At 41.9% G+C, this 15,495-nt stretch overlaps 1 protein-coding gene across 4 annotated transcripts in view; it reads left to right on the top strand.

Moving 5' to 3' along the window:
- The window catches only part of MPPED2 (metallophosphoesterase domain containing 2), a 176,275-nt gene that overhangs the window by 85,054 nt on the left and 75,726 nt on the right, over positions 1-15,495 (top strand). For all 4 annotated transcript variants that reach the window (XM_059709189.1, XM_059709193.1, XM_059709191.1 and 1 more), the window contains exon 4: positions 9,269-9,494. In XM_059709189.1, the coding sequence (XP_059565172.1) occupies positions 9,269-9,494 (226 nt within the window). The remainder of the gene's footprint in view (positions 1-9,268; positions 9,495-15,495) is intronic.

Below are 15,495 nucleotides of genomic sequence, written 5' to 3'. Positions count from 1 at the left end.
AAGAAACCCTAATGCATGAGTTTCAGAGGAGAAGGTAGCAGTCTGAACCTGCTGTGTGGCTCCATCAGCAAGTGTGAGTATTAATGTTAGAGCTGTCAGGACTTGTGAACATTAATGGAGCCTGACGGGGGACAGACTGAGGTCAGAGACAGCGTGACCCTGATTGAATGTTTCTGGTGGCTTTGCAGCCCAGGCAAGTGAGTGCAAACCATGGAGCCAAGAGGGGTTGCTGGAGGTTCATTCATTCACTTAATGGGGTAGGCAGTGTGCACCAACTCAGTGCCAAGCATTTTCCTAGGTGTTAGCAGGGAAAGGTGGTCTCTGCCCAGTAGAGCCAAGAGAGCCCTCTCCCTGCCTCCCTGGACTCAGCCCTTCAATGATATTAGCCCCCAGTAATTGTTAGTGATGGAGTTTATTGGTAGATGACCTATCTCCTAGCCCATTCCACAGCCTCAGAGTTCTTCTCCTCAAAGCATTGATATTTTTTATTCCTTTCTTACTCCTGAAAAATTTTCTGCTTGGCTAGTTTTTAAGCCCAAGTTATTATTATTCATTCCTCAGTGGAATAGAGAGACTTTAAGGGTTTGAACATTCTCCCTCTCTGCTAGAGTCATGATATTAAAGGCATAATCATTTTAAACAGAAGACATTGCCTTCTTTCATCCACCTGGGGGGTACAGCAAGGTCCCTTTATAATATTGGCATAAGGACACAGTGTTTTGAAACAGGCCCCTGGCACTGCCCATGCAGGCTGAAGGTTTCAGAGATGTGATTGATTGTCTCTTTTGGTTAGAACCAGTCCCATGATGACAGACCTGACTAGACGTCTGTTTTATTCTTTTTAATCTCAGAAAGTTAGTTTCTTTCCTGCACCTTGGCAAGGGAAAGTGAGCCCGAAGGCTGTGCCCTGTGAGTTTGGCATCTGGGACCATAGCAGGTTCTCTTTCTGTCTTGTCATCTCTGTTGCTTTCTTCTTGCTGCATAGTGAGCTTTATCTAACATGAGGGTTAAGCCACCAACAATTTTTATCTTCTCGTTTATTTTCAAAGTCTGTAATTTAGGAGTATGGAGGGGAGTGGGCATAAGGATTGGAGATCTTGAAATGTGTCAACTTTATACAACTAGGTTTTCTTTTACCCAGGAAACCCAACAAACGGTGTTTGCTTTGGGATGTCCTCCTTCACGAAGAACTACTGTTGTGCTCTTGGTTCCTTTATTTTCCCTCTTGGTTGTAGCAGAATAAATAGGAGAGAGCAATCAATTCACCTGATTAAAATGGTGCATAGAAAAGGTGGTATCTGTCATTAGCCATGTGGTTGCCCCTATTTCCCACCATTCCCTACTCATGAGGAATGAAGAGTATGGTGCAGGAGCTGACTTCTAGCAGGTGGCAAGAAGATTCCCAAGGAAAGTGACTGTTCTGGAATTGACTTTGGATTTTTATCTGACCTGAACTTGAGTTTTCTAGAGGAATACATTCTATAATGATTTGTAACAGAAAATTGGTTGCAATTATATGGTACTTAATCTTGAGGGACATTAATTTTTACTGGTGGTGTGTCAGGGGTAGGGGCAAGTTAGCAAGGAAACTTGTTTGGCCAAAACAATATTTACATATGTTTATTTTAAGATGGTGATGCACATGTGCGCTAGTCCTTACTGCTCTCTAGTACTTCCACCTAGTCCAAATCACATTTCTGTTTTACCTCTCTGGCTCCATAGAGGCATTTAGATTTATTACCTTGAACTTCTACTCTCCAGTCATAGTCTCCCCTTAGTTCTCCTAATAGAGCCAACACGTTTTTAAATTCTGGGACCCTGAATAAAGTTGAGCAGAGGAGCATTGTTTCCCTTCTCCTTCTCAAGTCTGTGACCTTCCCTTCTTGGGTAGGCTCCCAAATTCTTCTGGGAGCTAGAGGGTAAGAAATTACACCCATAGCTGCAGTAGTATTTGGGGAATGCCTGAAATGAGCCAGGATGTGTGTTGTCAGAGTTGCGAGGCTGACATGGCTCAATGTCCCCTGGAGGAGATATCCATGACACAGCCAGGCAAACATCTAGAAATGGGGAGTTCTATTTCATGGCATAAACAAAAAGGGCCATAGCTGCTTGGAACTAGAGTAAAAATCACCGTAGGTGGAAGAATGATATGAGGAGGACTTGAGATAGATCTAGAGCAGTGGTTCCCAACCTTTTTTGGCCATGCTCCACCTAAGCATCTCTAAAATCTTCATGCCCCCCCCCCCGCCCCCCCCCCATGACAAATAATTCTTATTATTCAAAACAGTGAACTTCTGTTCTTGTGGAGAAAGCCTAAAAGGACATTGACTTGATCTAAACAAGCTTCCAAAGAACATGGCACTCATGAAAGAGAAAAATAAAAGACGGAAAGGACAGTTGAAGTACTGAGGAAGAAATCACTAAGAAATTGTTAATAATAATAATATGAATGATGTGAAAAAATAGCAAATACAGTTTCAAAACATATAATAGAGAACTGAAATGCATAAATATGTCACAATATGTATTTATATACTCTATATGAGTCCCCCAAGAACCATAAGAAATGCAAAAAATTCACTGTTAATAACTCATTCTCCAATTGCCCCCCTTAAAAATCAAATTGTCCCCCTGTGGGACGTGTGCCCCACGTTGGGAACCACTGGTCATAAGGTTGTTAAAAATCTGAAATCACCTGAAAGAAAAACTAGCACAGGAGGCAAAGGAGCTATTCTTGTCCCTCTGGTGCCACCAACCTTGCCTGTGACTCTGCTTAGTGAGTGGCAGCACCTCCCTCGCACTGTTTCTTCATCACTGAAATGGAATTGGATAAATCAGTGGTTTTTCTTTTTAATATTTTTAAGCCAGTGATACCTTTTGTCAAATGAAATCTTCCCCTGAACTGTAAAATAAAGGGAAGCAGGGCCCTCCCTTCCGCCCTTGGCTCTTTCCTCATGTCACCAAGGCTCATGGGGCACAGCTTTCAAATCACCACATCAGGCTGTCTCTGAGGCTCCTTCTGGGTTCATGTGCTGTGATTTATAGGGGCCGCGTTAAGTGACAGATTAAATGTCCAGACTTTGATAAGGAAGGGAGGCTGACCTTGACACAGTTTGCTGTATGTCTGCTTTAAAGTTGTTGTGGATTTATCAGACATGTACGTACCTGAAGATCTTAAACTTTACTGAATATTCCGTTCCTCTCTGCACACGCATCTGATTCTATGAAGATATTAGGGATGCTCCAAATGAGTAGTCACTGGAGAGAAATGGAATCTGGATGTTATCTGTCCCAGGTTATACTAGTCACTGTGAATGAGAAGCTGATCCTGGCACTTTTTTTGTTATTCAGTAAATATTAGACAGGATGGCTGACTGATGGGACAACGGAAGGAGGAAAGAAGTGGTGTGTTCAGGTATACATTTTGCAAGATTAGAATCATCTCAACAGAGGTGGGTATGTTTGTACTGTGTATAGCTTGGAAGCCTCATAGACCACCCACCTCTAGATCCAGATGCTTTAATGACCTTAACAATACTTCTGTCAACTTGAAGGACACCTTGGACCATGCCAGTTCTTGCCTTTGAAAAATCCAAGTTTTCATTCTTATCTGCAAATGCTTTTTTTTTTTTTTTTTAGACTATTGCCATTGTGACCAGGGAGTGATCCAATCTGTGGATAAACTGATATTTTTCTTGGATAGCAACTGGGAAGGTTAATCGTTATAATAATTATTATAATGCAACTACTGAGTGATTATGAAGTGTTAGAAATTGTAGGTTCATTACATGCAGTATCTTGCTTAATGCTCACCAAACTTTGGGGGTAGTACTATTATTTTCTTCCTGCTTATATTTCAGGAAACTGCATTAAAAAATAGTTGTTGGAGATTATTTGGGTAGACTGGATTTGGAAGCAGGGAATAGGACACTTCGGGGGGGACAGCATGACCCTGGTTTAAGTCTTGTTGAAGCCCAGATGGCAAGCTCAGTTCCTGGAATTCTAAGGAAGCTCCTGGCAGATCTTAGAGAGGTTCATTCATTCCTTCACTTATTCAACAGATACTAGCTGTGTGCCTGCCATTTGGACAGTATTGAACTGGGTACCTTGTGTAAAACAAAGAACTACAAGCCACGCTTCATGCCTTCAAAGACCTCACAGTCTAGGGGGAGACATGTCATATGCAAAGAGCAAAACTTTAAAAAATGGAGTGAAAAATAATTAACATGCACTGGTTGTTTGTGCTCCATATCATGCATGTGCTTTAGAAGTGTCTTCTCATTTTATCTTGAAAACAACCTATGGGGGGATGCAGTTATTTCCCACGTTTGCTAGTGCCTGTGAAGAGAACAGAAGGACTCCATCCAAGGTTATGCAGCTGACGCATGGCAAAGTCTGGAGTCCCCACTGCTGACTCCAGGCCACCTCCATGGTTTCATTGTACTAGTTTAAAAACTGAATCGCAAAGAACGGAAATGGGAAACATGCCGTCAGAAAATATTTTAAGTAGTACCCATAGAAGTAAAGGTGAAGAGGGAGAAAGTAGTGAGACAGCCAAATGCAGAGGGAGCTGAGGAAGAAGAGGGGGAAAGGGCAACATCAGAGAGGGAGGAGGAAACCAGAGTGGGACATCAGGATTCAGGGAACTGATACTTTGAGCGACAGGAATGCCATTGCAGTGTGATCAATAGAGATGAGAATGGACAAAAAAGTCTTGGCCTGGTTATTAAGTTATTATCAACATTCCAGGGTAAGCTTTTGGAAGAGAATAGAAACAGAAGCCAGATTTTGTTGGGTAAATTCTGAGTAACCATTTGGCTCTAAGTTGCAAATTCCGATACGAGTCGCCCATCAGGCAAGGCAAACATGATAAATAGGCCAGATGTGAGAAGTAATAGAGAGTGGGGAGGTCTGTGGCAGACTGAAGGTCAGCATTGCCGGATCTTTTAATTTTCCAAAGTAAGCTAGAAAACCAGATATCCAGATTTCTAAATATTAGTTCAATTAAAAAAATAAAATAAAACAGTTGAGGGCCAACTATAATATACCCGTGGGCTGAATTTGGCCTACTACCAGTTGCTAGCCTCTGGAATTCTCTTTTCCGAAGTATAGAAGTGAAATGAGGAAGCATCTCAAAGAAGAAGCAAAAGTTAGGGATGGTTTAGGTTTGTAGGTGAGGTACGTGTGTGTGTGTGTGTGTGTGTGTGTGTGTGTGTGTCAAGGGCTGCTTGCTTTCTGTTTTCTTGGGGTGGGGAAACATAAACTCACTAAGGAGGAGGATTAAATAGAGAGAAAGATCCTATATAATCAGAGAGCTGTCTGGAAAAGGAAAGTGCCAATGGGAGTGGGAGGAATGGGATTAAGAGGCCAATTATTAGAAAGATGAGATGATGCAAACAGAGTGATAGGACAGTTAGGAGGGAGTGAAGAGAGCCTACCTTGAGGTCAGAGGGCACATTGTATGCCAAGAGGAGAGTCAAAAGGAGCCTGGAAGCTAAAGAGGTGACTGCTTAGGGGACAGGCCGCAATAAGAACGTGGGACAAGTAGGATTGCAGAGCAGCAGTGAGGACCCAGCTGGCTTTCATTATCCTTTAGATTTTAAGTGAGCATCTATTTATGTGATACCACTAGACCAGCAGTTCTCAACCTGTGGGTCGCAACCCCTTTGGGGGTCGAACGACCCTTTCACAGGGGTCGCCTAAGACCATCGGAAAACACATATATAATTACATATTGTTTTGTGATTAATCGCTATGCTTTAATTATGTTCAATTTGTAACAATGAAAATACATCCTGCATATCAGATATTTACATTACGATTCATAACAGTAGCAAAATTACAGTTATGAAGTAGCAACGAAAATAATTTTATGGTTGGGGGTCACCAAATATGAGGAACTGTAGTAAAGGGTCGCGGCATTAGGAAGGTTGAGAACCACTGCACTAGACGATAACAGATACAATACAAGATACAGATTAGAATAAGACTTAATTTCTGCTTCTAAGAAGTTATGGCCTCACCATGGTCTATAGCTCCAACCTGATCCAATGGATTAGTTTCCCACATATTATGCATCACTTGCTACCATCATCATATCTGTGAATTAGCTGTGCTGTTATTTGCCATATTTTTGAATTATCTGTACAATCATTTGTTCAATAGTTTTCTTTAAATCATCTCATGTATTATATGTAGGCTGAGGCAAAAGTAGGTCTACAGTTGCGAGTATGCAAAACACAGTTTATTCTTGTATTATTTATTAATTATTGTACTATTTTCCATATGAACCACTGAAACTTACTTTTGCCCGACCCTATATAAAAATGAAAAAGAGAAAAGTGAATTTATGTTATTTGCACTGTTACAGTATACTTTTCAAATATGTATTTTTAAAACATACAAAAAAATTTGACATTTTGTCAAAAGTTTATCGCCATTCCACCTAAAATAATTTTGTATATCACAAGTAGGACATATATCATGTCTTGGGAAAGATGGGACTGGTTAGTTGGTTGAGTGCCTTAGGTCATTTAAAGCAAGAATTTTTTCATGTGGTCTTGGTTTTTTTATTCAGGCAAGTCTGAATAAAATAGATAAAAGCAGGCATCCGTTTATTTGATGCTATTTGAATACCAAGAAGTTTGGAGCTTGACTGCAGAAACTTCCAAATTAATCTGGTTTGGAAAAAAATAAAATGCTGTCAAGTAACAGGGGGTTTGTCAGTTGCCCTGCTTACACTTTTCATATAAAACATAAAGGTTGGCAGATTATAGATGAAAGGTCAGTTCAGCAAAAAAAGAAAATATGTCAGACAATCTCATAACATAGGTGACAGAAAATGGAAGTTGGAAACTACTATTGGATTCTCAGGAAGAGATGAGTTTGTTGGCAGTGTGTAAATTTCATCACGGTTTCTGCGGCTGTTCATTTTGGTGGCTACTTCTTTATGTCGCGTCTCCCAATTTGATTTAAAAGACCCCGAGGAGTCCTATCTTCCTGAGGAAGATTTACTTTGCAGCAGTTTTACTTTATTTTTTTTACACTGGTCTGAAGGGGAAACATGTACTTCCTTTTGCCTTGCCTCCCAATCTCACCCTTGCCATCTCTGAACCAAAGCTCTAAAATGAAAAAAGCAAGAAGCCAAGCCCTATTGCAAGAGCGGTGGTGCATAAAGAAAAGGCTTACAGTGAGTCCATCATCATGAATCATTAAAGGGAAACCGGTCAGCTACAGTGTGACTTGTACAAATACAGTTGCTCAAAGATTCACGCTGGTAGGACCTGCCTTGGAACAGATTACTGTCCAGGAAAACGTTCCAGACTCAGGAACACAGGTGAACCTGGGGGTGTCGTGTTAAGCCAGTGGGGTCACAGAGTCTTGATATTAGAATTGTGGGGCATCTCACAAGTTTCCAGTATGTGCAGTGCTGGGAATTTGCAGCCTGTTATGTATCTTTCATCTGTATTTTGATTGCAAGGAATTGTGCAAAATATTATTATTATCCGGGTAGTTTACAATATATGCATTGCACTCCTTATTGCATTATGCTAGTGCAGATTATAAGCTCACATAAACATGCATTGGAGAGAAGCTTTCTATTTTCCACGAGCTGTCCACCTTGCAAATAACTGAGGCCAAAGGCATGTCACAGCATCCTGGGCTGGTAGCCAAGGATACCCATTGACACTTGGCCACTGTGTTTTCAGTTCCACCTTTCTCTTATTTTCTGACTCCTTCATCGCTCTCTTTAGCCTCCCCATTAACCTACATGCTGTATATGCTATTTTATTACTGTTAGACGCCTAAAAAGTGGAAGCCAAAGAAAAACCAGTAGCATTACAAAGCATATTTTAGCAATCTTAAAAATCCCTTCACTGTTGGCAGATACATTTGCAGTATGCTACTGGGATTGTGGACTTCACAGTGTAATAATCCCGACAGTTTACATTGCTGAAATCCATGTGGACCCATGACAAAATTTGCCCCTTCCTCCCCCCGCCCCCCAAAAAAGAATTCTCTTCCCCACTAAACTTCATTAATTAAATCATTGACTCTGGCTTGCTGGTGAGGACCAGTTCTTTACAAGTGTATCCAGTGTCCTGCTTGTGGTAACTTTCACTCTTGCTGGGATAGCAGGGAACATTCATTTTGCATTGGACCCAGGAGCCTCGGGAAGCTGGAATTACAGGCACCATTGTCCCTCCCTTTTTTCCTTTCAAAATAAAATGAAATGAGTAGCAGCCCAGTGGTGAGGGTTGAGGAATGGGTAATGAAAACGAATAGAAAGGGCATTAATTTCAGGATGGGGACAGCTGCCCGACACTATCTCCCTTTGGATTTTGGTTCTTATAGCATCACGGTGAGTTATTAATATGTATGATCTGTACTTTATTCAAACATTATAAATCTATGCAGAAGTCTGGTGTTTGGGTTTTCCTTTATAGCTTTCATTCTTCTTCCCAGAATTATCTCATTTCGATCGAGAAACTTTTGCATAAAAAGCACACACCGAGAACTCCCATTTCCATTCCATAAATATTAAAAGGGGGTTAAGCTTTACAGTTTCTTTTCCCATCCCCAGTGGGTGGAAAGTTAGCCTGCTAATGGGGGGGGGGGGAGGGAGAGGCATTATTAATGTTCTTTTTATCCCTGAGTCCAAAGGTAGACTTTAACTTACATATGAAATTGTATTACGGAGTTCCTTTCATTTGTTTAAATTGTGGAATGCTTGGCTGTGCCACGTTTTTTATATGAAGGATATGTTAAAAAATCTAGCGGTTATCTAAGTTGTTAAGAATAGTTGGTTGACATATATTTTATTAAAGTACGGTTGGCGTACAATATTATATTGGTTTCAGGCATAAAACATAGTGATTCTATGTCTACATGCCTTACAGTGTGGTCTGCTTATTTTTTGAGGACTAAACCAAGTCCAGACCTCTTTTAAGGATCGTGATTAAAGTGTTTTTTGCTGGATTCATCACAGTGACTCTGCAGCATACAGAAGAGGGAAATGGAACCAGAAACTTAATGTCTTCTTAGTAGCTTTTTAGCTTCTTAGAAGCTTTCCATTTCCCATTTATTGTCATTTTTGTTAGCATAAAGGAGTAGTCATAAATTTTGGTTCCCATGGAAATATAAAGGAATGCATGAGCTATTTCATTTGGGCATACTGGCTGCTAATCACGCAATCTCGGCTGTTGTACTTCGTGATGGGAAATGAACGTGCTAATTGGTGCTCTTTTTTTTCTTCTTCTTCTTTCAGGAAACCTGCCCTATGAATATAAAATAGTGATTGCTGGGAATCATGAACTGACATTTGATAAGGAATTCATGGCAGACCTCGTTAAACAGGACTACTACCGTTTCCCCTCTGTGTCCAAATTGAAACCAGAGGACTTTGACAACGTTCAGTCCCTCCTGACAAACAGTATTTACTTACAAGACTCGGAGGTAACAGTGAAGGGATTCAGGATATACGGTGCACCTTGGTAAGTGTTCGTTTGAAGAGTCTTGCCCTCTGAATTGCTCAGCGCTAAGAAAGCGTGGTGCATGCAGACTTTGGTGCTTTAATGGAAAGGACGAGGCTGCAAAGAAACCTTCTTGCTGATTTTCGGACAGAACACGGTCGTCTGGCACTGCTGGGGAGGGCCTGGGGAGGGCCGTGTTTATTGTTTGCATTGTGAGGCAGATGTCTTTAGGCAATATCGATGGGAGCTGGGCTTTGGCAGATGTGGGTGAGGCTTCCTTGTGCCTCAGTGGGACACAGATGGATTTGGGGCAAGGTCTCCATTGTTCCTCTCCGTGCAGATTCAGCTACACTGAACATTCCATCCGCCTTCGGTCACTCGTTTCCCTCTCAGCTGATCACTGGAGCACTCATGAAATACCTTGCTTAGATTGGGGTTTCTCAACTCTGACTAATACATCAGAATCACTAACTCTGACGAAATACAGATTTTGAAGCCGTGCCCACGGAGACCGATTCTGCTTCCTGAAGTGGAGCCCAGGAGTCCGTGTTTTTCAAAAGCAGATGCAGCAGCAGTGAGGGAGTCACAGGCTGCGAGCTCAGTCCTAGAGTCCTCAGCACTGAGATCTAGAAAGCTGGGAGCAGGGGCATATTCTTTGGGGCCAGTCAAGAAGTATGTTGACCTTGGCTCTACCAGTCATCAGTTGTCTGGTTTTGAAGACGCTAATTGACAGAGTTTGAGCCCCAGTGTCTGCATCTCTAAGGGGGTGAAAATAATACCCACTTTAGAGCGTTATGATGAAGATTAAGTCACGTGACATTTGCAATGGATTTAGGTGGTTTTATTAGGATAATAATTAATACTTTTCTGGCCTTGGCTCTGCCGCTAAGTATTTATAGGGTCTGGAGCCTTCAGAGCCAGATTTTTCATCTTTAAAATGGGACAGTTCAGATCATCCATATCAAACAAGTCTTGGATTTTTATAATTTATGTAATTTTTAAGCGTTCCATGTGTATGTAGAGCAGAAGAATTAATTTTTACCCACCCAACCTGGAGAAGTACTCCAGCCCTGCCCCAGGAGTTGCAGGTTAAGGCTGGAAGAGGACAAAGAGAGTACATTCAGATTGGCTACCGCATTTGACAGTTCGGTTTGTCCTCTATAGCATAGAAAGTTGAGATATTTTCTATTTTATTTGGCATCCGAAAGGACTGATGAGTGGATACAGGAAGTATATCTGTGTTAAAATGAGCCTGGCAATGGTTTTGAACTCTTAACTGAGTCCTTACTATGTATGCCAGGCACTATTCTAAATCCTATTTATATCTAGCATCTCCTTTATTCAAAAGACCTTTCTTTAAGAGATAGGCACTGTTATGATTCTTATTTGGCAGATGAGAAAACTCGGGCACAGAAAGGTTAAGGAACTGCTCAGGAATCACACAGGTACCAAATGGCAGCCTCCTGATTTGAGTCTGATGGCAGGGTACATGGAATGGCTGGGTGGCGGTGGTCATGGTGTGGGAATCAAAGGTTATTATCTGCAGTGGCTATACCCAGCTTTCTTGATGTATATCAATTAATTACTTTATATGTGAGAAGGCAGTAAAGGGAAAAGAGAATAAACAGCAGAAACTAGTCTTATTAAACAGGAACCTGAAAACGAACCTCAGGGTAGAGTGGGAGGTTGATATGAGCATTTCTGGGTAAACAGTAGGAGAGAGAGGGAGCGTTTCAGCCACTTCTTCCTGACTCTCTGGTAGCTGAGGCATGACCTCTGACTGACAGAGAAGCTCTGTGTGGAGTCCTGGTCATTTATTCAATAACTTCAGATGATTTCAGAAAAATCTTCAAAGGGCACAGAAGATTGAAGGCTACTCCTGAACATGCAGAACTTTCCGAGATCCCTGGGTTGATAGTTGCGGAAGTGATGATAGCAAACAAACTTCCTCCCTCTCTGTGCAGACCCAGACCTGTGTAGCGTCTGGTTTAACTAAATCAGATTAGGGCTGTGATGAATGAGATTTTGGATGCTAGGGCAGATTTTGGAGCATCTCAAGAAATAAAAAACATACCATTGTAATTCAAATATGGGATGTGATGACAGGTAATTCATGTTTGGTGGTGGTACAAACTTCGGACAAAGTTTATGTCTGCACTGGATTCATATTATTCAGGAATTTTATTTGAATATTGGAAAAGGTGGTAAAGACAAGAAAATAGGCACCATTAGCCATCTGAAATGTTGTCTTGAGGTTGGTTTTGTACATATTTTGTTGGGGTTTCCAGAAAGTTTGAACTACCTCCTGCCTAGCACCTCACTACAGCAAAGGAGATCTCTACGTGGAATTTGTCTCATCCATAGGAATTGTTGCTACTTTGTCTTTTTACGAAAAAATGCAGAGGTTGGTGAAAAGGAAATTTCAGTCGCATCCTATATTTTGGAGGCTTCAGGAATTTGGATCTTATTGTGATGCTGTTTTGTCCAAATTAATATTCCCAGGACTGTTGATCATCTGAACACTGACTTAGGGAAGCTTCCAGGAGCATTTCTGTTCAGGGAGGGCAGATTTTACCATATATCCCATTTACTCAGCTCTGGGGACCTGGAGTGCGTTTCTGAACATCTCCATGCATCTGTTTGCTCATCTCTGAAGTGGGAGGTAGCAGCCTGACGTCCCTCACGCGGTTGTTAGGATAGATGAGTTAATGCATCCGCAGCACGCAGAAGACTTCCTGGCATCGAGTAAGCCTTTGAGGAGCTATTACTGATATAGTGGGGTTGGTGTTTCCAGTCTATTTTGTACCTTTGTCCACTCCATACAAAGACTATTGCACTAGGAGTCTGATGGGGTGGGTTCTAGCCTCTGCTGATTGGGTGACAAGGTGAATCTCTTAACTTCTCTCTTGTCAAAAACAGGGGCAATGGGTTCTGCACTGGTCTCTTCCTGTGCCACTCACTGTAATGTCACCAAAGTCAGAATCTTCAAAGTCGGGATTTTGTGGGCCTGCTTTATTATTTTAATATCTTATATACATTTTTTAACTTCTTTCGCTATTAAGAATTCAACTAGAAGCTAAGTTACCACTTTTCTCACTTCAGAAGTTAGGTTTTTCCTTCCCTGAGATTCTCCCATTGGTGAATGCTTGCTTAGTAACCCATTAGATCTTGTAAACCCCCCCCCCCCAAAAAAAAACTTTGGGAACAGGTTTACATTTGATTTGTATGCCTTTCCAATGACTTTTTTTTGAGGAAATATTAAGTTCTCTGATTTGCTGGTTTGCAAGTGGTGCTAATCGATAAAACAGAAATCAAAATAAGAACCTAGATACTAAAGATTTCCATCCTGTCATGGGTTTCTCAAAAGTAATTGCCATCTGACCAGGAAGATAGCTATGACTCATGTATCTAAAAAATGTGACTTGGTCTCCTACAGGAAAGGAATATTAGTCCACATTCATTACATGCTTACAGCTTGTAATATTACAAGTTATAAACATGTAAGGAGAGTTTTCTAAAGATCAGGGAGGATGAAAGCAGTATCTCCTGACTTACCATGTAGTGGGAACATGTATGTGGAAAATAACAGACAACTGCAGCGCTTTCACGTGTGTTTACAATTGGAGTGCACACTACTCCTTAGATGCCCAAGGGAGGCAGTTGGATATGGTTTGTTGGGTCTGGGGAAATTCAGTGGCCCACACTGAAGACGTTGTAAGTGGGGTGACTTGTCCAGGGAGAAAGGTGCTCCCCTGGAAGGAGGATGAAAGTTGATGCCTTCCTGGGGACACCCCTGCCTCAAGAGGCCTTTTGACAGCTTCTTGTGGCTTCTGTCTATTTTCCTTCACCATCTTGTTATTCCAGGAATCTTAAAGAAAGGGATCAGGCAGGATGTGCTGTCGTCTTTGGGAGCCGCAGTTCAGCCACACCTTTTCTTAACTTCTCCTGTTATGTTTTTCTCCCCCTCCTCGGGGGACAGAAGAAGAGGGTCTGTGTTGCAGGCAGCTAGGTCCCCCTAGGACTTTGCTGTCCCCACAGGAAAGCTTGTGGCTTTCTTGTATCCCTCTTGTTGATTCTCTGCCGCCAAGATTCTTCCTGATTTCCTCTTTACGATCACTCAGCTCTGTAATGTCTTTTCCAAAGGCTGAGGATGGTTAGAAAGAGGAGACAACACTCTGATCTGTCCAGTATTAGCCACTGTGGTAACAAACTGCTTGTCTGGCCAGGGTAGAGGGACAGTGGCATTTTTGAATCATTTTTTGTATTTTTGGTTACTGTTCTGTGCAGCCAGCATTTTAGCGCAAGCAAGTTTTGGCAAACTCACTCATGGAACTTGGCATTTAAACACTCACTAGCCCCTTCCTTTTCTTTTTCTTTTTTTTTTTTTCTGATTTCAGCTGCTCTTTTGTTTCTAAGGTACTGTTTAGAGAGAAAAAAAATCCAGGTGCTAATTGACCAGCAGCCCAGCTACCAAAAGTAGAGTCTATATTGCTCTGAGCAGAGCGGTTGTGGGGTTCAGCAGCAGCCTGCACCTCGGTCCCCTCTTCCACAGCAGTGCAGAGCCGGTCTCCCGTGGCTTTTAATGAATATGAGTGGGGCTTTCCGACGTGCAGGAATTTGATCTCTGGGCTGACCAAGGGGTCAGGAACAAAGAGCACACTTTTTCATGTTAGAGTAGACCCAGGTGTAATTTGTCAGATTTAGTAACTGTGGAGGAAGTGCCTTAACTTCTGCAGCAGGAAAATTAGATCTGGAGCCTAGGCAGCGTAATTCTAAAACGGCTGAAATAGCAAGAGAAAGCCCATAGAGTTGCATTTTCAAAGAAAGTGTGAGTAGGACCCGGCCTCCCCTTCTTGCTTCCCCCCATTTAGGATCATAAACATGTTGAGTTCATTCATTCATTGAGATGTAATTTTCTCGGCATTTTTCAAAGTGGGAGTTAAGTGTTGATTCCACTCTTCGGCATTGGTAATTGTGCCTGCATACCAACAGCCACACGGTTGCTCACGTTTCCTTGTTCTGTTCAGTGCAAGAGTGCTTTATGTTTACCCCGTCGGAAAAGCGTCAGATGTTTTAATTTCCAATTATAAGTTTTGTAATGCATCATGTACTTTGATGACAGTCTTCAAGTTCTCAAAATAGCAAACAAATTAACAGCAGATATTGAGTGAGCGGACTCGAAAACCAATTGGCAGTTCATATGATAGAATTCAGATTTGGGGATCGGTGGAATGGGCTCATTTATTTTATGATCGCAGTCATACTTTGTCATTAACTTGGCCAAAGAAAGAAGAAGGAGGAGGAGGAGGAGATTAAAAAAACCACACAAACATCTCCATATTCAGCAGGAAAACCCTTTCACACCAAAGAACCAGAACTATACACACAATGTTGGTTCTGTACCACGTTCCCAGGATTCCGGCTTTTATTCAGGAGGGTTCAGAAAGGTATTGGCACAGAAAAGGTCTGTGTGTGTGAGTGTATGTGTGTGTGCGTGTGTGTGCGTGTGTGTGTGTGTGTGTGTGTGCTAAACAAATATGCACTCTGCTTTTACATGATTCTGTTTAAAGGCCCAGGCTAGCATTTCATTTTTCTTGGCTCAGGGCCCACAGACTCTCCCATAATGAAACCTATGGTCAGGCCTGTCCTGCTCTAAAGTTTCAGGCTCTGTTTACATTTTTGCCTGTTTCAGAATACAGCTGACTGCTCTTAAAGCTGCCCGGGGTCCGATTCACTTATGGTTTGACAATTGCCCTGTTTATTTGAAAAAGGAGAAAGCAAAGCCAATCCCTTGGCTTCCTACCTCCCATTGACGGCCGTGTCAGCATCTACCATTTCGAAAGGCAGTGTATGCAGACCTGGTGATGTTGAAGCCACCTCCTACCTCCATTCCTTCCCACTCTGTCCAAACCTGGGAGGCCTGTCCTGTGCCTTTCTCTGATGTGTTGGTGGTGGTTGTATAGACAGATGGGGCATAGAAGTAAGTGTTGGTTGTGTATCAGCCACTGGCATACCTTACGTT

Source organism: Myotis daubentonii, chromosome 9, assembly GCF_963259705.1.
Source record: "Myotis daubentonii chromosome 9, mMyoDau2.1, whole genome shotgun sequence".
In the NCBI taxonomy this organism is placed as follows: Eukaryota; Metazoa; Chordata; class Mammalia; order Chiroptera; family Vespertilionidae; genus Myotis; species Myotis daubentonii.
This window is presented reverse-complemented; position numbering and strand designations above follow the sequence as displayed.